The sequence below is a fragment of the Periplaneta americana genome, chromosome 4 (genome assembly GCF_040183065.1).
Source record: "Periplaneta americana isolate PAMFEO1 chromosome 4, P.americana_PAMFEO1_priV1, whole genome shotgun sequence".
In the NCBI taxonomy this organism is placed as follows: Eukaryota; Metazoa; Arthropoda; class Insecta; order Blattodea; family Blattidae; genus Periplaneta; species Periplaneta americana.
The window spans coordinates 202,483,426-202,511,015 of record NC_091120.1 but is presented as its reverse complement, the minus strand read 5'-3'; the positions used below and the strand labels follow the sequence as shown (position 1 = coordinate 202,511,015).

Below are 27,590 nucleotides of genomic sequence, written 5' to 3'. Positions count from 1 at the left end.
AGCCTGTAACTATACAATGGAAATTGCTTTGCAGTAGTTATATACACGAAACCCCTTGTTTAAGCGTTGTATATAGCGAAAAAATGGCCGCCCCGTGAATAAGCTATGGACGTATAAACAGTCTGTAACTATACAATGGGAATTGCTTTGCAGTAGTTATATACACGAAACCCCTTGTTTAAGCGTTGTATATAGGGAAAAAATGGCCGCCCCTCTAACAGCTGTTCGTATCGACTGTCATTTTATGATGATGGTTACCTTGTAACCACAGAAGAACAAACCAAAGATCATAGAATTATTAGAATAATATTGCTGTAGCTTCTACTCTTTGACCAAAATGTAGTGTGGTAATCGATTAGAGCCAGTTATACTATCGATATTTAACACGCCACACTAGAGCGCCCTACCGGATGCAATAGAGAACCTCAGATATTCTATTACCTTTCGTAACGAAGTAATGACGAAACTATGACGTAGCTGTGTAACAGTTATACTGTTATACACGACGTATGTAGTGATTATTAGTAAGGAATTTACACACGACTTATAAACGAGCTACTCATTGTATAAGTATAAGACAGTTAAACGTCTGTATATAGGGTTTTTATTAGTAAGACCGTAAGTGTATTGTATATAAATCTTCTCGAATTTTTATGCCAAAACGTACCAAATCCAAAATTAAATTGCCAATAACTTTGGATCAAAATGTGGAATAGCTTAAAATTTGCTATAAAAAACTTCAAAAAGGTGCAGATAAACCCTGTGCCAAATATTGATATATTACAATAATTATTGTAGCTTCAGTACGTTTTTTTGCTCTCCTGTAAAATCTGTCCAGTTGGATTTGGTACCTTTTGGAAACAAGCTCCACAAATAGCAACGTTGTTACCTCAACACATCTCTACCTTTCACTACCTGCAGCGAGTCAACAACCTATAGTACACGCACAGTAAACTTACTGTATCGGGTCCAAAGTCTCGAAGCCTGGAGTCATCACCCATCATGGAAGTCAGTTCCCTGCATTGAGCCTGGAGTGTTCTACTTCCTTGGATAGGACTAATTTAATTGCTTATTCTTCTGTAGCTCACATAGGAATTGATATTGGTGGATTAATAACCATAAATTATTGAGGATTTTGTGGATCATAATATGTTTTAATAATTGCTCATGATTTATTTTCTTCTGGTTTATTCCAATAATGAACTTTCTCGAAAAGAAGTCAATTTTTTTTTCTAGTTTCAATCTGGTTATAAGTGTTGCCAATCTGGCAATTTTGAACAGATATTATGAATAATTAATTATTTACAGAATTTGCCAGTTTTATAACATTGATATTATTGAAGTATAAAACCATTCTTTTGTACAGCCGATTTATAATTTTAGTCAGAGAGAAAATAGCCATACTAGCCATTTTTGTTCAGCTGATCAGTGATTAGATGTTGGCGATCCTTTTATGTTTTAGTATTAAAGACACAGACCGTGATGTGAGTGGATCGACTATCAGAGGGAATGTGTTGTCAATGGTTTTCAGTTTAATGGTCAACCATTGGTCTATATTCATATGCATATTATGTAAAATCAAAAACCATAGTGTGTGGTATGCATATTGTGGTTAAACATGTAATTTAAACTGACTATTACACTCTTACTACGTCATACTACTTTTGACCAATAAAACGGTACGAAAGGACGTATTTCAACCAATCATGGCTGCCTATCGCACAATTTTATCGCGTCCCTAGCATTTGTTTAATTTTATCGCGTTCCTAGAATTTGTTTCTTTGTTTGCCAACATTTGAAACTGCGCTGATTTGGACGTCAAACACACACACACACACACACACACATATATATATAATTACAAACCACTCCAGTCGATGCACAACAGTTTCAAATATGACTTGCATTGGCATTCAAGAACAAGAATTAATAAAAATCACTGATCATACCTATGCATCTTCTGAAATCCGATTTAAAAATAAATGAAGAGCACCATTCGGAAATCCTGAATAAGTTGAATACACCATGTAGGCCTAAATCAACGAGTTCCACTTCTATTACGCACACGTCCAATATAACATCAATTGAACCACCAACCACATTCAAATTTGAAAATTGTACATTCAATAATTATTCCTTTTAAAATTATTCATGTTTATTTTTTATGTCATCGTCGTTAATTAAAACTTTTCTAACATTTGTGTATATTAGTTAGGTTATGTTATAGCTTCTGCTATATGATATTATGGATAGTCACGTATCAGAGATTGTTTAATATTAAGATTTATTTAAAATCATCTGTCAAGTGACGTTGATTACTGGGATTCGGATAATTGAAGTGGAATGCAACTGTTTTAATAAAAATGAAACTGAATCAACAAAGCCTTCTTGACTAGTAACATTGCCATCGTGTATAGATGGAGAACTTCTCGACGAGATATTGCTCACTACTGCCATCTAGCATAATATTTGTAATGTTGAGATGGTACAATAATACATTTGAAGACAGTTGTATTTCCGTAAGTCAATTAATATTTTATTGTATTGGAGTACTTCGTTACTTCTAATCTTTATATACTTTCTTCTAATCGTGTAATAGTCAATTAAATCCCACTCGAGTTTTGATTACTGTCGATAAAACACTGCGCGCTCCACCACTAATAATAATAATAATAATAATAATAATAATAATAATAATAATAATAATAATAATAATAACGTTGTTGGTATTTACAATTTCAACAATCTCTCAATCAGAAAACATCAAGTTGAATGTTTTCTAATGCATCTTGATTACACAACTTTTAACACTACATATATCACTTCGGAAAACGTATTATGTATCTTTCACGTGTTAAATTTTACATTACCTCGTTATGCTCTAATGTATTCGTCTGTGGCAGTGGTCGACATTTCGTGACTCTCGAGTCAACCGCTTTAATAAGCAGGAGCCACCGGCGTATCTCAGTCGGCTAAAGCGCTTGCCTGCCGATCCGGAGTTGTTCTCGGGCTCTTGTGCTGATTACCTGGTTGGTTTTTCCGAGGTTTTCCCCAATCGTAAGGCGAATGTCAGGTAATCTATGGCAAATTCTCGGCCTCATCTCGCTATCACTAGTTCCAGCGACGCTAAATAGCCTAGTAGTTAATATAGAGTCGTTAAATAACCAACTAAAATAATACAGACGTGGACAAATTATTATCAAAATTGACGATTTTTATGATAATTCTGTTTACAAAATTTGACTTTTCAATTTAAACTACAGTTGACAATTTTGCATATTTCCATCATTATAGTAGATAGAAATATGCAAAAATGTCAACTGTAGTTTAAATTGAAGAGCCAAATTATGTAAAAATACATAATAAAAATCTTTAATTTTGCTAAAAATGTCAACTGCAGTCAAAATTGAAGATTCAAATTTTGTAAAAATATAAAATAAAAAAAAAATCTTCAGTTTTGCTAATAATTGGGAAATATCCAAAATGTGAACTGTAGTCCAAATTGAAGAGTTGAATTTGGTAAAAATATATAATAAAAATCTTCAGTTTTGCTAATAATTTGTAAATATGCAAAAATATAAAATGCAGTCCAAATTGAAGAGTCAAATTTTCTAAAAATATACAATACAAATCTTCAATTTTGCTAATAATTTGGAAATACGCAAAAATGTCAACTGTAGTCTGAATTGAAGAATCATATTTTGTAAAAATATATAATAAAAATCTTCAATTTTGCTAATAATTTGTCCACGTCTGTACACAAGCAGGGCGGAGAGATAAGACATGATCTCTCTTCCCCTAGCCATTGCTTGTTCATTCAACGTTAAGCAGTCTGAGTATCCCTCCCCTTTGGTGTGTATTGCAGGCTGCATTTTATATGACGTAACCTTTGCCGACACTAAGGTCACAAGTACTGACTAAATCCTGCATAGCATAAAAATAAGAGATAAGTCTAGTTCAGCCTAGCTGGGTAGGCTACAAGTAGGTCTTCGAGGTTGGATGCGACGAATCAAATGACATGCCCGAATCCAGTTTTCGGTGCGAGTCTGGTGTTTACCGTACACTTAATTCCAAAATGCACCCCTTTGTACCATTTGGTTTTTTTGTTTTTAATATAGAAATTTCAACTGTGGACACCCAAGAAGAGAGTTTCAAAGACTGGCAGAGTAACGGATCCTATGTAGGAGAAGCGATAGTAATTTAACTGCTTTAACCCTTAAATTGGCAAAACTTCAATTCTCACACTAGTTTATTAAACCGTGTCGGACTGTAAAGAAAACATCTATCGCAATGTCCATATTTTATATGTCGTACAATATTATAGTATTATGATTTTTTTTTTTTTTTTTTTTTTTGTCTTATAGCCTACAATAGTAATATACGTTACAAGAGCGGTATGTTGACGTTTTCATGTTCGAGGAAAAGATTGAAAAAGCGAAACGTAGTTGAGCTTTTTTAAACATCGGCATCTGGAATCTTGTTGATTTTTTCACGGCTTCCTTAATGTTACTTGCATTACAAATGCAGTAACTTTTGAGGTGTTGTAGAGTTTACTTAATTTTTGCAAATATTTAAAAACAATAATTAACAGTGAAATTTAGGTGAAATTGCAGTGGTAAGTTTCCAATTTATAATTATTACTATGTTAAACGTCTCTAAAAATAATATGTTAAAAGCCTAAAGCAGTAAAATGAATATGGCGCTTAAGCGGTAAGAAGAAGGAAATTGTTATGTGTGTTACGTTGGGAATACTGAATGTGGTATTTCACACTTACCGCATATTGATTTTGTGCGTAAAGCAAGCAAATACGCACGATCTCGCAGAAAATAAACTTTAATTCAATTTTGAAATTAAATTAAACAAATGAGTAAGGCACAAACTAGGAATTAGCAACAAAACTAAAGGATGCGAAAAACTGTCTACAGCTCTACACGAAATAAAATATTTCTTCCAACGATTTAGATTCTGGAAAAGTCCCCATAACACTTATAGCGTTCCCTCGTTGAAAGGCAATACTAATTCTTTGGCGGAGGAAGTTTTAATTTTCCTACCAATTTTTCCCTATTGTTCTATTAAAATTATAGCATATAGCCTATTAACCTGTTGTATCCTATAGGATACTTTGCGAACTTAAGGGTTAAGTGATAGAAGATCTGTCAATGCTATCGCAAGTTAAGACATATGGTGTGCATTCCAGCAACAAGCGCGTCCTGTGAACGTGGTTTATTAAAAGTTGTAGCCAGTGACATCCACACCTGCTAATGATCAACAGTAACAGATGTACAACTCCATCAGTTTCAAACTGATGAACAGTTCTGATGACGTTTAGGAGAACAAATCTGGTACAAAGCGAACTGTATTTCCATCTTCGAGCATCTTGTTTAACGCAATTGCCTTTAACTCAGGCATCACAACATTAACACCACAATTTATTTAAATGATCATTTTCATGCCTTCCTCGTAAGTGTATGGGAAACTAGTATAGTTACGTAATGATAAGTTAAAACACTGTTATTTAACTTTTCCAAAAGCAAATAAGCGCTTAAATGTGACAATGTTTTTGAATTAACATTTCCTAATAAACATCAAAAAGAGAACAATACAAACGTAGGTCAATATTAAATTCTTAAAAAAAAAAATAAGTTTACAGATGCTAAAAATACTGAAGAATAAAATCAGCAATGATTGTTTAATATTTACAAAATCCCTTTCTTTTCGGTGCAGTAAATTCGTTCACGAATTCCTTGTTTGGGTCTGGGATAAGGGAAATAACGTCATTGGCGGCAAACCTATGACGATGTTATTAATTATTTGAGCCTACAGAATTCTCTTCTATGGTTTTATTATTATTAATAATAATGATAATAATAATAATAATAATAATAATAATAATAATAATAATAATAAGGGCAAACTTAGTTTAGATCGAGCACGAGATTCGGAACTGGGTGAAGGGCTCGAGCCTTTCCAAGGATAAGCGAATCTTGACCGAGGACAACCACTGCTTTGCACGGCTCTAATGATCACCACAAACTGCGTCAAAAATGATGACCTACTATGACATATAGAATCTCTGACAAATGAAATCCTCGCACTACGGTCAACTAGGCCCATGCCATGGTTGACTACAGAGTAAGTCACCACAAAGTGATTCAATGTAGGAGCCGTCCCTGAATTCAAAATTCATGACTACACTGACAAAAACTACATCACAAGAGTCGCAATAACACAATCACAAAGACGACTACGACGACGTAACAATCACAAAGACAACGAGATTTAACAATCATAAAGACGACGAAATGTAACAATCTCATAGACGACTAGACGTAACAATCATAAAGACGTCGAGATGTAACAATCTCATAGACGACGAGACGTAACAATCATAAAGACGTCGAGATGTAACAATCTCATAGACGACGAGATACGTCGAGATGTAACAATCTCATAGACGACGAGATACGTCGAGATGTAACAATCTCATAGACGACGAGACGTAACAATCATAAAGACGTCGAGATGTAACAATCTCATAGACGACGAGATACGTCGAGATGTAACAATCTCATAGACGACGAGATACGTCGAGATGTAACAATCTCATAGACGACGAGACGTAACAATCATAAAGACGTCGAGATGTAACAATCTCATAGACGACGAGATACGTCGAGATGTAACAATCTCATAGACGACGAGATACGTCGAGATGTAACAATCTCATAGACGACGAGACGTAACAATCATAAAGACGTCGAGATGTAACAATCTCATAGACGACGAGACGTAACAATCATAAAGACGTCGAGATGTAACAATCTCATAGACGACGAGATACGTCGAGATGTAACAATCTCATAGACGACGAGATACGTCGAGATGTAACAATCTCATAGACGACGAGACGTAACAATCATAAAGACGTCGAGATGTAACAATCTCATAGACGTCGAGATACGTCGAGATGTAACAATCTCATAGACGACGAGACGTAACAATCATAAAGACGTCGAGATGTAACAATCTCATAGACGTCGAGATACGTCGAGATGTAACAATCTCATAGACGACGAGACGTAACAATCATAAAGACGTCGAGATGTAACAATCTCATAGACGTCGAGATGTAACAATATCATAGACGACGAGATGTAACAATCATAAAGACGTCGAGATGTAACAATCTCATAGACGACATAACAATCACAAAGACAACGACGACGACCACGTAGCAATCACAAAGACGACGACATAACAATCACAAAGACGACGACGACGGCCACGTAGCAATCACAAAGACGACGACATAACAATCACAAAGACGACGACATAACAATCACAAAGACGACGACGACGGCCACGTAGCAATCACAAAGACGACGACATAACAATCACAAAGACAACGACGACGACCACGTAGCAATCACAAAGACGACGACATAACAATCACAAAGACGACGACATAACAATCACAAAGACGACGACGACGGCCACGTAGCAATCACAAAGACGACGACATAACAATCACAAAGACAACGACGACGACCACGTAGCAATCACAAAGACGACGACATAACAATCACAAAGACGACGACGACGGCCACGTAACAATCACAAAGACGACGACGACGACGGCCACGTAGCAATCACAAAGAAGACGACATAACAATCACAAAGACGACGACGACGACGGCCACGTAGCAATCACAAAGACGACGACGACGGCCACGTAGCAATCACAAAGACGACGACATAACAATCACAAAGACGACGACGACGACGGCCACGTAGCAATCACAAAGACGACGACATAACAATCACAAAGACGACGACGACGGCCACGTAGCAATCACAAAGACGACGACATAACAATCACAAAGACGACGACGACGACGGCCACGTAGCAATCACAAAGACGACGACATAACAATCACAAACACAACCACGACGACGGCGACGTAACAATGACGTCGATGAGTAACAATCACAAAGACGACGACAACTATCAAATCACGACTACAATGATAAAAGCAACAATTACAGTCCTGTGATGACAACAACGACATGACATCAGCAACGATGACGAGCGGCCAAGACGATAAGAACAAAGATGGCGGCAGCGATGACGATGACAGAAGGCAGGACGGCTTCCGAAAGTGTTGACCGAGGCACAGGAATGTGTAGGCATACAGTTAGGAGTGTGATTGATGAATGGCAGGGTGTAGCACCTGATACAATACTCCGATGGCTGTTTGTTGAAGTCAATCTGCCTTAAGAAAATATTCGCTGCTGCGGCGGGCGTGGTGCAATCGATCACGCACTGCTCATTGTGCCGGCACGCACCGGCTGAGCACGCATAACGCGCCCGGCTAATGCGCCAGGTGATGTTTTTATAGCAGGGTGCTCACCCTCACTTAAGCCCAGCAATTAATTCCTGCCGCGCTCACGACAAATCACGACCTGCCGGGGATGACTTCCACACAATGGGCTAATTGAGGGCGAACAGCAGCTCCACTGAACTGGGCCGTATTATGCAAAAGCAGATATGCCTACTAAAATACAATCGAAGTGTGAAGGAAAGGACATGTCCATGGGTGGACAACTCGTGCTCCCAAAGTGCTAAAAACCTTGAAAGAGAGAAAGGCAGACGGAGCCGGCCGCAGCGGTTACAAGTTGTTTGTAGTTTCGCTGCAGAAGCTACGCTCTGGCGGCTCATGCAGGTGGTCGTGATATCTATTCCATGATTTGAATTTCAGAATGACGCATGGCACAATAATTATAGTAATTTTAGACAGACTATACCTGAACACATAAAAAATATTATTTTCTAGCTTTGTAAATTAGTTTAGTACTGGAAACACAAACTGAATACAACCTTTTCAAGATACAATAAATATAGCTGCAACACTTATTCATTATTACACTATTTGTTAATATTTCTTATTATATGTCTTATTTTAAACGTAGAACGCTAGAATTTACAAATCTTTATACATTATAGAGTATTCCTCTGTTCTCAGGAAGGTAATAGTCTGTATTCGCAAACAATAACAAATTCAAGGAAGTATTTTTTACATGTCACGGCAGATGAAATAAATTTACTTCTGAGGTCTTTCTTTACTTTGAGAGCTTTTATAGTTCTTTCTTGTATTAAACTCTGCCTCAAGCACATACAGTATATATGGAGGCAAAGAGTATATTTGGAAATTCTACTTAGGCAACATTACGAACAGTTCGATTCCTGATTTCGCTGAAATCTGAGTGGCGTGCTGTTCTGTAGATTTATTAATTCAAACTATAAATTTTCAGGATTTTCTATCGACGTAAGCCAATAAGATTTGAGAAAAACTTTAATTCCTTGTCAATTGTCACTGTTTCTCCAAACTTAGCAGTGAATTCTGCTGTAGGTCTTGAAGTAGGGTCTTATACAGGGACATCACCTTATTTTTACCAACATTTTTAACATTAACCTGGCTATACTCGGAAACACTGTTGCCCCCTTCCATTACAGGAGTTTGGTGTTACTAGTGCAATATATAAACAAATCATTTTACTAGCTATAGGAGGAGAGAAAAGTAGTGTATCCATTTATGTTGTAGGGAAATACGATATTACGATTTTCAGTTTGATGATCACTTTTACGGAATTGATCAAAATACAGTAAAGTAGTAACATTTTGTTTTCAAAAACTCAATTTTTCAGGCGGCTATGTTCGTTATGTAATGTCTCCTTTATTTAGCATATTAATTATTGATGTTAACATACAATATAGAGAGTGCATTTAAATTGAGGGGCTCATAAGTAAAGGGCTGTAAGTGCACTTAAGTTACTTTTGAGAAAATGGGGTTTAAATATTTAAGCTTTCGTAAAATCGGTGAAATTTGTATTTAAAATTTAATGTGTGATGCGATTAAAATATCCCTTTGCCACTAAAATTTTAGATACTTTTGCTTACACTGGATGCACTTAACTCATGTTATTACAAATGTCACTAGCATTCCTTTGCTTCTAGCCACCTCAATTCAAAATAAGCTAATCTGAATTTTTAAACAAGTTGCTAAAAATGGTTGCCGTTCATTACAATTAAGTCTTCAATTCTTTACGCATATTATTAAAAATGTTTTGAAGCATATTCTCTGAAATTGAATTTATCGTTTCTTGAATATAATTTTTAGTACGATATTATTAATATAGGTTCCTTCTTCTATAGAAAACGTAACCATATTTCTGAAACACACTATACACTGCAGTGTTTACTTCACTGCTTGGAGACTTCGAATGCAACAGCGGCCGTAAGTTTGTGTGTCTGACGGGAGCAAGGACATTACTGAAGGGGTGGGATTGAAGTACATTCAGAAATGCAGGTACAATACAAATGCAAGTAAAAATAAAATGATGTCCCTGTATTTGATAAGAAGATTTTCTTATCACTCTTCAAGATAGTTTATAGTCAAAGAAAGTGAAGATGTCTATGTTCTACATGATACTGCCACATTTCAAATTTATCCATAAATGTTCTTAGCTAGTCGATCATATGTCGTGCAATTCTGTAACTCGCACGCACAACGTGCTAATGATATTTGATATCGGTCTCACCTTGTTGATATCCCATTTTTACCTTTAGCTGTTCTAAAGCAGATGCAGACAGTATTTCTTTACTAAAACCTTCACTGTTTATTTGTAACATAAAATGTCATGCGTAAGAAAATGTAATAGAATAAAAGCTTTACCTCTCTTCTTAATTAAAAAATTCTCTTTTTACTCGTAACTAAAGGGAAATGACCTGGGAATTATATATTTTTTTCACTTAAAACGAGCCGCCACTTACTGCAGACGCTTCTACCTGCACTGAGATTGTGTTGACACTCTGAGAGCACGAGTTGCCCACCCATGGACATGTCCATCTTCATACAATTTTCAGTAGATACGGCGTTATGGATTTTAGAGTACGGAACTATAGTCGCGACGCTGTTATTCCCGGCGTGACTCCTCCTCTTTGCTTACGTCTTAGGAAGTGAAGGCTCTATAAAGTCTAGGTAGGTAGTATTGTTCGCCATTTTTGTTCTTTCGTTGCCGAGCTACCAGACGAGGGATCTATTTGCAAACCGTTAAACATTATCATGTCGTAGCTCCTATGATAATAAATCAAACGCACTGTAATTCAGCAAATAATTGAGCGGCAAATAACGTCCTCGAGTGCTTTCTGCGAACGCCAACGAAAGAGCCAAAATGGCGGGCGATTATATTAAGTATTTATAGAGCCTTAGGAAGAGCATAACGTCTCCATCAGCGAATTACAGGACGCATACGTTTAAATGTAGACGATCTGCAACGTGATTGGCTGCCGGAAATTAGAGCGACGGGACTATAATAGGCGTTCCAACAAGAACTGTAGGGACACCGGGTCAGAATGTCTAAAAACGGGACGTATGGTTACATTATCTACGTTTAATTTTTATTTCAGTAAAGTAATTCCTGATTTGTTCTCAATATGTAGTCTGTATTAGGCAGGTAGACTCATTCAATCATTACAATATACATAATGCTAAAATAGACCTACAACAGTAAGGTCCCAGAGACAAATAATGCCATGTAGCCTATATCTTTAACGCCACCCTATTAATTCTTGTTAACGACTCCTGATTTCGGTAGTGCACTACCGTAGCCTGCATTCGCTTGCCATGTAGTGATGAAATGAGTTACTAGCTGTCCGCTGACATTTACCAGTGACATGAAATTCCACCATTTTGCTGTTTTGTGTTGATAGTGAAAGGCTGTTCTTATATCAACATAAGAGGCAATATTTTATTTTGTGTGTTGAGCAAATATTAACTATATTAAACTATATATTTTCGTGATCCTTAAACATTCTTCTATGCAGAGAAAATATTTGCTATTTATAACATTTGAAAATGTTTGAGAAACAGGCGTGTAATTTTGTCAAGTACTGAGTAGCGCCAAAGTCTATATACAGTCACGAAGCTTCAGTTTTGAGGGTGCTAGAAACAATAGACTGTGACGGTACTATTTTGCATTGCCTGTAATGAGGCGATATTAGCGATCCTAGTGGTGAGCAACTATCTAATGTTTGCATATTTACTACGTATTGAGCTTCGCGACTGTATATACTAGACTGTGGTAGCGCTTTAACGCCACGTGGCTTTAAAGATCTACAGATAAAATTTTAAGTTATGTTGTTACGTTACGCATTTGTTTAAAGACAGTCTTCGTTTTTTAATAGTACTTTCATTGCTTTTATATTCATATTGTATGAGGTATTTACATGGTAAGTGTGGAAAATAAGGAAAAAAACACTAACCTTTCAACTTACAAATGTCCAGAATGTGCACAGTGACGATATTGGTTCAATTGTTTATCAAACTCTTAATTTTTTTGTTTTACTTGTGTTGCTTAAGGGAAAATAATCCATTAATAACTATACCTAAGTGTATAGGTTACTAGAAAATAAGGGCGTTAATTGGACAAGCTGTTCCTAATAACGCCAGTATACAAAGTTTTTCTATTTGAGTTGTAATTCTTCTGCAGTATATAATATCACCATTTTCATTGTGCTGTTTTCTAAAGATTAAAGTTTCTTTGTCATAATTTTTGTCTTTGTACATAATTTGTTTCCAGAGTAACAGTGACTTAAGTGTTAAGGTGGCGTTATTTGCTACGTGTACCTTATCAAAACACTTAACAAACAATTAAAATTTATTTAGCTAGACATGTTTCAGGCCTAGTTGTCCTATCCTAGTTATCCTATACGAAAAAATGGGGGGAAAAAAAACTATTGTATTATAAATGTCTTTAAGCATTACTGAGATATTAATGAAATAGCCTACCTTATAATCAAAGCTCGGAACTTGGGGACTTGTGTCTTTGCACGTGACTAAGCGACTGGACTTCAATGTCAACATGCTCCCGCTTCCAGCACGGAGGTACTGTCAGGTCTGCTACAAAAGTGGTTTCTGGCTCCGACAACATATTGATAATATTATGGTAGGTTGAAACACGTAATTTCATAGCATATATATAATAAAAATAAACATGAAAAATATATCAAATTTACACGTAATTTCATAGCATAAATATAATATTAAAAAACATGAAAAATATATAAAATTTACTGTTCTGCTGTGTACATTTTATTACAGTGTATGACTACCTACATTCGAAGATTTTTCGGTATTAGACTTAAAATACTGAATTTTTTTCACTGTTACTGTATTCTGTTCGATTTTCAGCAGTTGCTAGCTGATCTCGTATCTGAGAAAGATAAGTATATCCTAAATTTTTCTCGAAAATAGTTTTCAATTAGTGTGTCACTATTAGGGCAGGTCCCTCTACGTTTCGATCCATGGCTATGAACAGATTTTTCTCCAATTTGAGGGAGTGCAATGCCTATCAATGAATGCCCGTTTCCAGCTCTAGTTTGTGTGGCACAACTTACAAAATATAAACTCTGCATTAGAAGAAAATAATGTATCTCCTCCGAATTCTCCACGAAATTCTGTATCTTAAATTTAAAACAAAATGTATTTTCAAACTTCTATAATACCCATTCGAAATAACACGTATTTTCTATTTCCTCAAACAGACCGTTTACCTTTAATTCTCTGAATGTCATTGGGTTCGACATAACAGTTTCTTCGTCCGTCTTCCTGTCATTAGTTGTGGCCACTTTCTTAGTACACACGACTGTCCCTGAGCACTTGCAGCGTGAGCTTTGTGTACGTTGTACCTGTAACCTTACTCATGCACAAGACACAAGTCCCCAAGTTCCGAGCTTTGCTTATAATATAGAATTAACAAGTTATATTTATGTAAAAATTGAAAATGGACATAGTAAAGCTTGAGCACTTACTGGGTCAAATCAGCTGTTGTCCATACCGACATCTCGTACTCATGCACCCATGCATTGCCGACTGATTGAAGCGCCTAAGTTTGGAACTACATACGTATGTTTTAACTACGTTAGTCAAAATATGAACTGATGTATAATTCTATGAGAATATTCTTGTCAACTGGAGCTTTATCATTTAGGTTATTGTGACTTTTTAATTTATCTTTATATATTTCTATGGATTCCAAAATGTTAAGTGTTTGGACTTTGTTTTGTAAGTGCATCTAATACACTAAAGTCTGTGTGATGTATCTTGTCTCACTGTGAAAAGAGAGAGAAAGAAGATATGTCTTACTTCGCCTGTGTTGTTATCGCGATGGGGGAGTGGAGCGGTGCCGTCTATCCATCCAGTGGCGGAAGGGACTAGTTGATACATTCTGTAGCGCAAAATAAAATAACAAAATATCTCTCTTCGTACTGTGTAGTTCCGGCACTAAGCTTGTCTTTCAAGAAACTGAGTTCCGGTAGCCTGTACAGTAACAAGATTTTGAAAGGAATCCTGAAAATTTACAACCCTCCTATAATCTCCACCCTCATTTGAAGGGACTTGGTTTTATTGCTACTGAGACAAGATAAACCTTACCAGGTATAGTCATATCAGATTCAATATTTGTGAAAAAATGTTGGTTGTTAGAAATATGTTCATTGAAAGCTGATTGTAAGTGATTGCTGTGAGAACTCTGTGTTCTTTATATCTTGTGTTCAAAGTCCTCCCAGTCTGACCTATATACTCGTATATGGAATTGCAATTGGGAAATTGGCATTCTAATTTGTAAACTCCTGAATAATTAATTTTATTGTGATTTGGGTTTATGGTATTGGATTTTTTGTATTGTGTTTTGTTCCATATGCTATTTCTTATTTAAACTTTCAGAAAGTATCGGTAATTAGACATCTGAAGTTACTGGAAAAACTTTTTATTTTCTTTAATCTCTTTAATTAATTTTCTTTCATTTCTACATTTTATTATAGGTATTGTCAACTATTGCTCTTTTATATCCAGTTTCAAATGCAATTGTACATCTTCTTCTGTTTCATAGAATTAAACCTTAGAACTGTTTCCACATCAAGGGCTGGAATCTTTCCATCTTGTTAATGGAGGACCCACATTTCGTCTTTCTTTTGGATGACAATTCAAACGTATATGTGGTAATCTATCGGGTGTCATTCTTTGTATAAGTTCATATCAGCTATTTCTGAGCTGTTGTATTCTGTCCAATAAATTAAAAATGTTCAATTCATTTTTTGTCTAATATTGTATAACCCGCTACTGAACGTAGGAATTTTATTTCTGCTGTTTCAATTCTTCTTCTGTCTGATCTGTTAATTGTCCAATTTTCACATACATACGTTAGCATGGGTATTGCCATCATTTAACTTTAACTGCGTGTATTTTAGAGTTGTATTTCTTAATGTTATTCATATCGTTCCACACATACCATAAAACGTATTTAATTTCTTGTCTATTTTATCTTTCTGGTGGTAAGATACATTAACCCCAAATAATTAAAGTTAGTCACTTGCTCTATGGATTTATTATCAATAATTATTTTACTTCTTGAGTGTCTGCCCTTTTGAAAGCCATAAATTTAGTTTTTGCTGTATTTTTTTGCTTCGATATTTAATTTATGCACTGGTATTTGTAAATCCTTTTAATAAGGCCCATCCAGCAGTAACCGCAAAATTGAAATTCAGACCTGGCTACGAGAAAATAACATACACTTCACAGAAGATCTTACGAAAGCAGAACTATTAGAGATTGTAAAAATTACAAAACCTCTCCCCGCATACAAGGCAGACAGAATTCTTCAGGAGAGAGGCTTCATAATTCTGAGATTACCTCCTTATCACTGTGATCTGTCGCCGATTGAATTGATACAGGGTGTGGTAAAGCGTAAAGTCGCAACACAAAATGTGGGAAGCCTAAACCTTACGGGTGCTATTCATAGACATTTCGCAGCATGCCCCGGCTATCCACTGGTTACTAGTACAGAATTCAAATCATATCATATCCTATCACTAACACTGGTTTATGAATACGAAAAACGCTGATCATCCACCGGAAGCCCGCGCTAAAAATGTCTATGAATACGGCCCAAAGTCTCTAAGACAGGTCACAAAGCAGGCTATAAGGGAGATAACGTCAAAGGATTGGTCTCGTGCGTGCGCCCACGTAAAAATATTGAGAATGACTACTGGCGTAGGTACGCGCTACTGTACTAATGCAGCTACGGTAATGTGCATGGGCCTACAGCACTCAGGGCATTACGCATTATCGATTGAGCCCAAATTTACTTGATGCGGTCAATTAGAGCCCAGTCGATCCTGCGTAACGTCCCGAGTGTTTTAAGCCCAAGTACGTTATCGTAGCTGCATTAGATCTCGAGATATTTCTGTTTAAGTAAAGGATGAACAAATTTGCTAATTATTTTAATATAGGCCTACATTACACAAGAAGTCAATACAAAATATATAATCCACATGTAACTCTCTTAAATATTTTGGCAATGAAGTTGTTTAATGAATTGTCTAAATGAAGCAAGAGAATGCACTTGAAGTAGATTTGAAGTAAGCTTAAAACTGACTTGCAAAAAACATACTTTTATGACTACTGTATAATGAATTTTATGAGTGTAATAAAATTGACTTTTGCTTTTAATAGAACTTGTACACGAAATTCATAAGTTTAGGTCAATTTTAATTTTGCTTCTGTATTTTTATGCCTATTTATTGACAAATCCTATATTTTGTACGATTAATTATTATTATTATTATTATTATTATTATTATTATTATTATTATTCATCCTTGCATGTATTGGGCCTAGTGGCCCGTTACGGTCTCTTGCCAACGCTTGAACGGTATGCCCAAGGATCTCTTGCCCACAGGATGGTAATTTAAAATTTGGCGGAATTCTGGAACGATGCATTCTGATGACATATGAGCTCCAGTTTTGTCTGTATTTCTGTAGGTATTCCGTAATCGGTTCAATCTGCAGTTCTTTCATAATGTCAAAATTTCTAATGTGATCCATTCTCGTGTATCCCGCTGTACGATGCATAAATCTCATTTCTGCCGCCGTTAATCTTTGTGAATCGATATTACGAATCGTCCAAGCCTCACTACCAAAACAGAGTATAGGTCTGGCCAATGTTTTATAAATTCTGGTGCGCGTGTGTTTTTGTACTAAGGTTGGTTTGAATATCTGATTAATTATCTCCATTGCTCTTTTGAATTTAATAATTTTCTCATTCAAATATTTGGTAACCGAGATAACTAAAATTTTTAACTTGTTCGATGATCTTATTATTGATGCAAATTTTGCTACGAACTGGTCCCTTTCCTAAAAAAGCCATCACTTTAGATTTGTCTGTTGAAATCTCCATGTTGAAACTTTCTGCCATTTGATTAAAGTGTTATGATTTTTATTATTATTATTATTATTATTATTATTATTATTACTTACTTACTTATTGGCTTTTAAGGAACCCGGAGGTTCATTGCCGCCCTCACATAAGCCCGCCATTGGTCCCTATCCTGAGCAAGATTAATCCAGTCTCTACCATCATATCCCATCTACGTCTCGGCCTCCCCAAAGGTCTTTTTCCCTCCGGCCTCCCAACTAACACTCTATATGCATTTCTGGATTCGCCCATACGTGTTACATGTCCTGCCCATCTCAAACGTCTGGATTTTATGTTCCTAATTATGTCAGGTGAAGAATACAATGCGTGCAGCTCTGCGTTGTGTAACTTTCTCCATTCTCCTGTAACTTCATCCCTCTTAGCCCCAAATATTTTCCTAAGAACATTATTCTCAAAAACCCTCAATCTCTGTTCCTCTCTCAAAGTGAGAGTCCAAGTTTCACAACCATAAAGAACAACCGGTAATATAACTGTTTTATAAATTCTAACTTTCAGATTTTTTGACAGCAGACTAGATGACAAAAGCTTCTCAACCGAATAATAACAGGCATTTCCCATATTTATTCTGTGTTTAATTTCCTCCTGAGTGTCATTTATATTTGTTACTGTTGCTCCAAGATATTTCAATTTTTATACCTCGTCGAAGGATAAATTTCCAATTTTTATATTTCCATTTCGTACAATATTCTGGTCACGAGACATAATCATATACTTAGTCTTTTCGGGATTTACTTCCAACCCTATCCCTTTACTTGCTTCAAGTAGAATTTCCGCGTTTTCCCTAATCGTTTGTGGATTTTCTCATAACATATTCACGCCATATTATTATTATTATTATTATTATTATTATTATTATTATTATTACTACTACTACTGTATTACTGTTGTTTAGTCAACTGTTCCAGACAGTTGGCATGGCGCTGCGCTGTTTCTCGCACGCGGCCGAGGTGAAGGCCGGCCGTGCAGACAGGTCTGAGCAGTGGACATGCTTCTCAAACATCCGGCCGATTCCGAAAACAATTCAATTTTTGCTTATGCTAATATTTGCCGCCCTCCACGTTGAACCTCTGCCAGGCAGGCACGAGCGAGACGCGAGACGGGGCTTACGAATGCCTGGCTGTCCGTCATCTCGAGTCCAGTGTTCGCGAGTATGCAGCACCTTATTGTAAAATACGCTGATAGAGAAAATCCTCGAAATAATGTACCCTACCAACAATAAATTACAACTATGGCTATAGTCTTTAACATTTACATGCAATAGATGATGAGATTTAAAAACATTCGGTCCAAGAGATTGGGTATATGTTCCTTGTCATGTGCTGTCTCAGCGGTGGTCTTGCGTCATGCTGACCATGCGAACGAACAGGGAGGCCCGCAGTGTGTGTGTCAAGTGTTGGTCCATAACATATACCCTCCACTACAACGCATTGAGGTGTAAGAAAAGCAGGTGAAACAGAAAAAAGAAGGAAAGCAGGAAGAAAAGGAAGAAAAATAAAAGCTTTCATAGTAGGCAATACGTACCTTACTAGATAGCCTAGATCTAAGACAATATAGGGCTATAGGCTGCTGGGTTTAAATCCTCTGCTGCTGCTGGTGCTGCCTAACAGCCCAATGTTGGGCCCTAGCAGGGTTGCCAGATAAAGGAAACAAAATCGTCGTACCAACTCATGAAAATTGTCGTACTTCAACATAAAATTGTCGTACATCTCTCACTTCGCTGTAGATTATTAGTTAACCGGGGTTCAAATCCTGATTGGGACAAGTTAACTGGTTGAAGTATTTTATGGGATTTTCTCTCAACCATTAAGAGAAAATGCGGAGAACTTCGGCGCTGGACCGCGGATTTATTTCGCTGGCTTTACCACCTTAATCCCAATCAGACGCTAGATAACTATCGCAGTTGATAAGCGTTGTAAAATCATATAATTCTACCGCAAAATTTCAGTTTCAGTTAAGAATACTGCAAATAATTATATATTGTTCACATCCATGATGACATTCGACATTCAAACAAATCACCGCCAATTTCTTATCATCAAAAATGTCATCGTCGTAAAGCGTGCACGATGACGTTGTTCAGAAACAACATTGTTATATTTTAATCAGAAGAAATTTGACCTTTGTTATTTAGTATCAATCAATACGACAGCTGATAAATTATATAAAATTAATTCACACTACAGTCGACTCAAAACCGACACTGCTATAATGTCACGCGTTTAGACTTCTTAATCCTATTGCGGTACTATTTCATTCATAAAATACTTCCTTTATCGAACATACAAGGGAAGTTAATTTAAACTGGTATTACTGTGATATACATGAAACCTAGAGCTCAAGATGGCAAATTATGACTTGAATGACAAGCGTAGTCACCATCACTGGCGTAGCATGAAATTTTGAGCAGGGGAAGCTAACTCAAATTGTCTTTCATGCAATATGAGAAAATGTATTACAAAAATACAGTCTTAAAATAAATAGTAGTCAATTTCAAGTCAGCAGTCGAAGATTGGTTGGAACATCGTAAGTAACACCAATAAGGCATGACCTCAAATGAGACGTAATAAAATACGATTTCACGGTTTACACATATCTCTAACAAATAGACACGTATACGTATACCATTAGCTCACTCCCTGTCATACTTAGAGAAATCACAATATTAGTATCATTACGTAAGTATGCGTCTGTCTTTTGGTTGTGTCCTTCATTGACAGCAAGGGAGTCGGTCATTTGTTTTTTAAATCACACTTTTGTTGGTCGTAAGTCAGTCTTGATAATACAATTGTCCTAAAAAATTCAAGTAAATTAGTGTCAGGAACTGTTATTTCACTCATTATTTATTATATCAGCCACAATGCACACTAACACTTCAACTGGACACAACTGACGAATAGGGATAACTCGGAAACTACTTATTTTAAATGTTAAAGCTAGCTTCTTTTCGAGCCTTGCGACTAGGGTAGTTTAAAAGGGATGGAAAATCTGCGGGGTGGATTACACAGAAGAAACCGGTCTGCTTGGAAGCTGGTGTGTGCAGGCTTCTTGTTTACTGCTGCATCACAAATAATCCTGAGCTGCCGCATCACAATATTTAACGCGTAAATATAAATTCTATTAAAATTAATAAATAATTTTCTCCATAAACTGCAGGTTTATTATGAAATTATTATTAACTGGGGAAGCTAAGCTTTTTAGCTTACATTGACGCTACGCCACTGGTCACCATATCGATTTTCAAAGTATTTTCCCCACTCTTAAAATATGTTCCTTTTGCATTAGTGAAGCAGATATTGAATGAAGAAAGCTTGTCTGAAAAGGACGAAGTAAACATTAATTTTATTTTAATTATATACCAATATTATAAGTTCCAAAATAATTTGCTTGCGAGAGCTTTCTGCTTTCTTCATTTCTTGCTTAGATAAGGATCAAATTTGATAATAATTGCGGCCAGTGGCCTTGCGAGCTGTAACTCATAATAATTTTGTATCTTCAGCGAAATAGTCGTACAAAATTGCGTACGACATGGAGTGCGGTCGTACCTCGTACAATTAGTCAAAATAGTCGTATGCGTACGACAACCCTGGGCCCTATCCTCCTCTAGCTTCTTCCTCCATCGCCATCCTTTTCCCTGCCGCGCTTCCGAAGAAGAGTCTGGAGTCGGTCGTAACCGCATCAGTCCACTTATCTTCAAGTCTTCCAATAGGTCTCCTCCCCTAAATCTTTCCTTCCAAAATGTTTGGTATTCTCTGCTCTTCCATTCTGTAAACATGCCCCGTCCATTCCAGTCACCTCAGCTTAATATGTGTGGCTATATCTATCGATTCATATAGTTCATACAGTTCCTGGATGTATCGTATTCTCCATTGTTGATTCTCTTGTATAGGACCAAACAATACTCATTCAACAATGGATACTTTATCATACACTGGCAACACAAAGTAATTTTCGAATTATTTATTCGACAACGCGTAATGTTCATATCTAATGCGTATACACTACCCTAGATCATATATGTAACAGATAAGTCATCGCTATGTTAAAATCGTTCGCACTTTGAAGACAACAACCACCAGGATCGCCACCCGTCCGACGTAAACGAACACGAGATGGCAGTACAGTCGCTAATCAATTCAAATGAGAATTATGACGTGACTCCTTATGTAACAACTAGAGGACAGAGTAGTAAATCTGAGAAAAGTTGTTACCGTCAAAGCCTATAAGGCCGACCTATCTGGAGTATATAATATGATCTAGGATACTACTTAGCCTATCGTGGACAAGAAACTGTACCCTTCAATCCTCGCCAAGCACGTCCAGGGGTACGCGTACCACTGATTGAGACGCCTCGAATTAATTACTTGACCTGTTGAAACTGCGAAAAACCAGAATGTCTAGCTTTATGTAAAATGTTAAGAAAACAATTTGTATGGAACATGTAAAAAAAAAAAAAAAATGTAACGTTAAACTGTTAATATGTCAAACACAAACGCCTGAATCTTCCTATAACCACAGTCTAGTATATACAGTCACGAAGCTCAATACGTAATAAATCTGCATCCATAGATAGTTGCTAACCACTATGGTCGCTACTATCGCCTCATTACAGACAATGCGAAATAGTACCTGCACAGTCTATTGTTCCTAGCACCCTCAAAACTCAAGCTTCATGACTGTGCTATAACCGTACACAATGGTTCTGCCGTCCGACGATTGCAGTTGTCATGGCGACAAGCGACCTAACTCTCACTCACCTTTCTTCTCCGAAACACGCGACTCCTAGTCAGCTGTCTCAGCTTTTCACTCATCCTACTGTAGAACGACAATGCTGATGTAGGGGATGTAGCTCAGTGGTAGAGCGTTCGCTTTGCATGTGAAAGGCCCCGGGTTCGATCCCCGGCATCTCCAGTACTATTTTTTGTTCGAAGTATTTATTTTTTCCACATTGTTCTCATTCCGTTATTATTGTTCATATGCACTCAGCAACAAATTTCAATCGTCAGAAATTATCACTCCACCGAACAAACCCATGAGTCAGAATTCCTGGTGAGCTTAAGCTGCCCGTTTCTCTCTTCTTTCTTTCACAGTCTATTCCATTCAACGTTGTCATACCGTTTTTCTCTTCTTTCTTCTATTCTCCTTCCCCTCTCTCTTTCGTATCGTTGTAATTTATTTCTCTCTCCCTCTTTCTACCCATCTCTTTCTCTTCTATCCATATTTCTTTCTCTCCCGCTTTGTGATATCCCCCTTTTCTCTCCTAACCATTTTTCTCACTCTTCTGCCAGCATTAAATTCATATTTGGAGAAAGATTTAGCTGTTACAGAGGCATCCATAATAATTCAAAATGGTCCAAGCAACAACACTGAGACTATTCAAACGAGTCAACATTTTGTGGGAAATAGCACTGTGTACTCAAACAATGACATTTACGGAAGCCATTCAACCCAACTGAGTAGGCCTACTTCATTCAGGGACGTCGCCAGGGGGGTGCGAAAGGGTGCGCAAGCACCCCATAAAAATCGGAGCACCCCTTTCTCCACCCCAAGGGCAATTTATTGAAAAATACTAGGCATAAGTTTTTTGAAGAACAAAAACAAACAATTTCTCGGATGTGAAAAAACTACATCCCTTAGTGTATCGTTATGCATGTGATGAACAATACTAATAATAATAATAATAATAATAATAATAATAATACATAGTAATATTAATAAACAGATGTATAGTATGCGCGCAAGTGCATGAGAGAACATTTTGGATTTTTTATGTAAGCCTACCACATTTTTACAGCTTGCACCCCCCTTGCTCTGATCCTGGCGACGTCACTGACTTCATTTCAGTGCTTATTATAATTCAAGTGCATATTATGTTGTATAATAATTAGTTCTGAAAGTGTTTATTTAAAGTTTCGGTACCTAAAGCTCTGTTACTTAATTTCTGTCATATTATTAAAAAGAACAATCCTATCGATATAGGAATTGTTCTACTCGAGAGCGAGGCATAGCACGTCTGTAGTGACGTCACGGCTGCTGGTGTTCGTCTGTGTAACTTAACGATGGCCACGGTTCAGTGAATCCCTTACCATAGCACAATATTCCTTCTCACTTCCAGCAAACAATGCGAATATGCAGAGAGTTTTCATTCTTATGTTTTCAGTTCAGAGTGTACGAATGAATCAGTTTCAGAACAAGCGGCATTAAATTGTTTTGCTCACTTGTTTCAACTTCAGGAAGTTTAGTTGGAGTGACTTTTAAAGTTATTCACTTGGCAAACCTGACTTATTGAATGCAGTAGGGACTTCAAATATGATTGGAGTACAGTAATACAATTAAGTAAGTTATGAAAGGGATACCCATACTTAATTTTATTACTGTACTCCAATATTACAGTATATATTGTATACCGGTAATTATTTCTTCATCACATAATTACATAGGCTAATAATGTTTTATTTTAAAATTATTTGTTAATTCCATAATACTTGTGAGATCTGCCCCTGGCAGAACCTTCAGTACTACCCGTTGTCGCCATCCCGCTTGCAGCGAGACTGAAACACTTGGCCACGTACTGGGGTTCTGTAAGAAGGGAGAGCTACTGCGTAACAACAGACACCATCGTGCCCGCACAGCAATTGCCAACCTGCTAAGAAACAGAAGATGGGAAGTACATGAGGAGATTCATTGTGTGTCTGAAGATGATTCTCATAGAAGAGTGGATATAATTGCCATCAATAGAAGAACCCAGAAAGCGATGGTCTTAGACCCTACGATTTGCTTTGAACGAGACACGAATCAAGCACTGCAGATAAATGATGACAAGCGAGCTAAATATTATGTACCTTGTCTTCCATACGTCAGTGAAAAATATGGCATTTCACTTTACAACTGGGATGTTACAGGCTTACTCTTTGGAGCGAGGGGTTGTTTACCAAAATTTACATGTAATATCCTTAACTCCTTTAAAATTCCCTTTTATGAGGTTCAAAAGATTGTAATGGAGATTCTGAAGGCCTCTCTTCAAATTCTACACTATCATTTATATGTTTTTTTTTATTGGGCCATTTTACGACGCTGTATCAACATCTGAGTTATTTAGCGTCTGAATGATATGAAGGTGATAATGCCAGTGAAATGAGTCCGGGGTCCAGCATCGAAAGTTACCCAGCATTTGCTCATATTGGGTTGAAGGAAAACCCCGGAAAAAACCTTACCCAGGTAACTGCCCCTGGTAGAGGGGCAGAGAAGGCCTGATGGCCTTATCTTTACCAGGTTAAATAAATAAATACTAAATGCTAATAAATACCAGGATTCGAACCCGGGGCACCTGGTTTTACGCCCAGACGCGCTGACCGTTACTCCACAGGTGTGGACTCATTTATATGTTAACATATAAATTTTTGTTTTAATGTCGTTTCATTTCCCTTTATCTTTTTATGTTTGTTAATTCCGGATCCCAGTGGTCAACCTCACTTGAGGACGGATTATTTTAAATAAATCTTAGTAGTAGCAGAATAGTAAAATACGTTACAAGAGCGGTATGTTGACGTTTTCATGGTCGAGGAAAAGATTGAAAAAGCGAAACGTAGTTGAGCTTTTTTAATTTCCGAGAACATGAAAACAAGCATACCGCTCGTGTATCGTACATTATTTTGTGCGAAGATCGTTTATTACATACCTGAAAGACGAATTTCTAATTAGTTGCAATGAAATCTCCATGTTGGTTTCTGTTTAATGACGGCAACTTCGGAACACCAAAATATCTTTCTTCAACATTGTTGCTTATAAAATGTTTTCTGTGTTTACTATACTCCAGTAGGCCGTGATATACGTCTGTCTTCCCCCCCCCCCGCAGTCTATAAATGCGAACTTAAAAAAACGGTAAGGTTATGTAATGGTTTATTTTTCATTTTAATATTTTAACAATATTATTTATATAACATATTGCAGTAATAACATCGGCATCTGGAATCTTGTTGATTTTTTCACGGCTTCCTTAATGTTACTTGTATCAGGAATGCAGTAAGTTTCGTGGAGTAGTAGACTTTACTTAATTTTTGCAGATATTTAAAAATAATAATTAACATTGCAATTTATGTGAAATTGCAGTGGTAAGTTTCCAATTTATAATTATTACTATGTTAAACGTCTCTAAAAATTATATGTTAAAAGCCTAGAGCAGTAAAATGAATGTCGCGCTTAAGCGGTAAGAAGAGGGAAATTGTTATGTGTGTTACGTTGGGAATAATGAATGTGGTATTTCACACTTACCGCGTATTGGTTCTGTGCGGAAAACAAGCAAATACGCACGATCTGGCACAAAAGATTTTTAAAGGGTAGGTGGACAATGAGAGATATCCTATTTCTGACTCAAGCATCCATCTATTTCTTCAACATTAATGGCGTGTTGCAGGTGATCCACTGCTCGGGCTACCTGAAGGTGAAACAGTTCTCCTTGGACACCGCCCCCTACGACTCGTGCCTGCAGAACGTGGGGCTGGTCGCCGTGGGGCACTCGCTGCCCCCCAGCGCCATCACGGAGATCAAGCTGCACTGCAACATGTTCATGTTCCGCGCCAGCCTCGACCTCAAGCTCATCTTCCTGGACGCCAGGTAGCGTCCCCACCACCCCTAGTACCTTTTTCCTTTTTTAATTGCTATTTAACGACACAGTAGTAACTATTGATTATTTAGCGTTTTTTTTATTTTTATTGGGTTATTTTACGACGCTGTATCAACATCTGAGGTTATTTAGCGTCTGAATGATATGAAGGTGATAATGCCGGTGAAATGAGTCCGGGGTCCAACACCGAAAGTTACCCAGCATTTGCTCGTATTGGGTTGAGGGAAAACCCCGGAAAAACCTCAACCTGGTAACTTGCCCCGACCAGGATTCGAACCCGGGCCACCTGGTTTCGCGGCCAGACGCGCTGACCGTTACTCCACAGGTGTGGACCTTTAGCGTTTATGGAATTAGTGATAGCGAGATAGTATTTGGCAAGATCAGACCGAGGATTAGACATAGATTACCTGACATTCGCCTTACAGTTACGGAAACCTCAGAAAAAATCCAACCAGTAGTCGGCTGAAGCGGGAATCGAGCCCAGGCCTGAGCGTACTAGATCTAGAACTAGTAGTTTAAAAAAAATAATGTTCTAGTTCGCTCATTAAACAATCTAGTAGGCCTACATTTTTTTTACCAGTTTTAATTTCAAATTTAAATTGTAACATATTCAATCATAGCCTTTATCTCTCTTTATCTCACCCTCTATTTCCCACCCCGTACCTACCACCATTCTCGTCCTTTCCCTTCCTACCTCCTCTCTTACCCTAACTAACTTTCCCTTTCTTCCCCCCCCCCCGTCTCTCATATGCTATTAAAACGAAAATTTACATTCATTGCCTCGCCGCTCTATGAAAATAGATCAAATTCATCGCAGCGAGTTAATAGTACATTATGCAATGAGCCTATAATGGTAGTAATTAAGACGCGAGTATGTTTGTTTATGAAACTCGCTTGCGCTCGTTTCATAATTTTCACACGAGCGTCTTAATTACCATTAACTTATAGGCAAGTTTCATACGACTTTTTATGCTCGACCATATTTCTAACTTCAAATTATTCAGAAGTATTCATTTTATTCGCATCTGACTGAAGAGGAGAAGTAACCTTGTGCATAGCTCGTAAATTGTGAGATGTGCGCAGACGCGAAAGTATTAATTTTTTCCGAGGAACAATAATGTCATTGATGTTGATATAATCTAGGGAATAACATGAACTAATTTTGATATAACCTGGAAATTGATTTAGAATTGAAAAACGAGATGACAAATTGAATTTATTTTAATTTTATTTTAAATTAACGCTAATTATTATAGTAACAGAACATAACCTTCTGCGACAGTATTGGATTTCCAGCCTCCGTGACGTTTCCCTCGTCTTTCGATTGCATATCCGAGAATAATCGAAAACCTGAACTTTAATGAATAGGTGTACTTTAATGAGGTGCATTAAAGGTCTGCTACCAGGTGTATAATTACTACATTTCGGCATGGTCGAGCATAAAAAAATATAAACATTTACAGTCCCAAAAATTTTGCTACCTGGTCTCTGACCCAGGTTAGTCCAGGCGTAAAAACTGCACTGCGAGTAACAGAAACGAGATTTCAAGCCTTTTGTTTTGACACAATTAAGCAATAACGTAGAATAAACGTAGCCTACCGTGCAAATAGATTGATGTTGTAAAGAGGGCTAATA

The 27,590-nt window shown here is 37.0% G+C and overlaps 1 protein-coding gene and 1 non-coding gene across 2 annotated transcripts in view; both read left to right on the top strand.

The window, feature by feature from the left end:
* Positions 1-27,590, top strand: part of sim (single-minded) — an 80,113-nt gene that overhangs the window by 34,949 nt on the left and 17,574 nt on the right. The window contains exon 5 of the mRNA XM_069824766.1: positions 25,746-25,945. Within this exon, the coding sequence (XP_069680867.1) occupies positions 25,746-25,945 (200 nt within the window). The remainder of the gene's footprint in view (positions 1-25,745; positions 25,946-27,590) is intronic.
* TRNAA-UGC (transfer RNA alanine (anticodon UGC)) lies at positions 22,172-22,243 on the top strand. The gene has a single exon. It is a non-coding gene; the product is annotated as a tRNA-Ala (tRNA).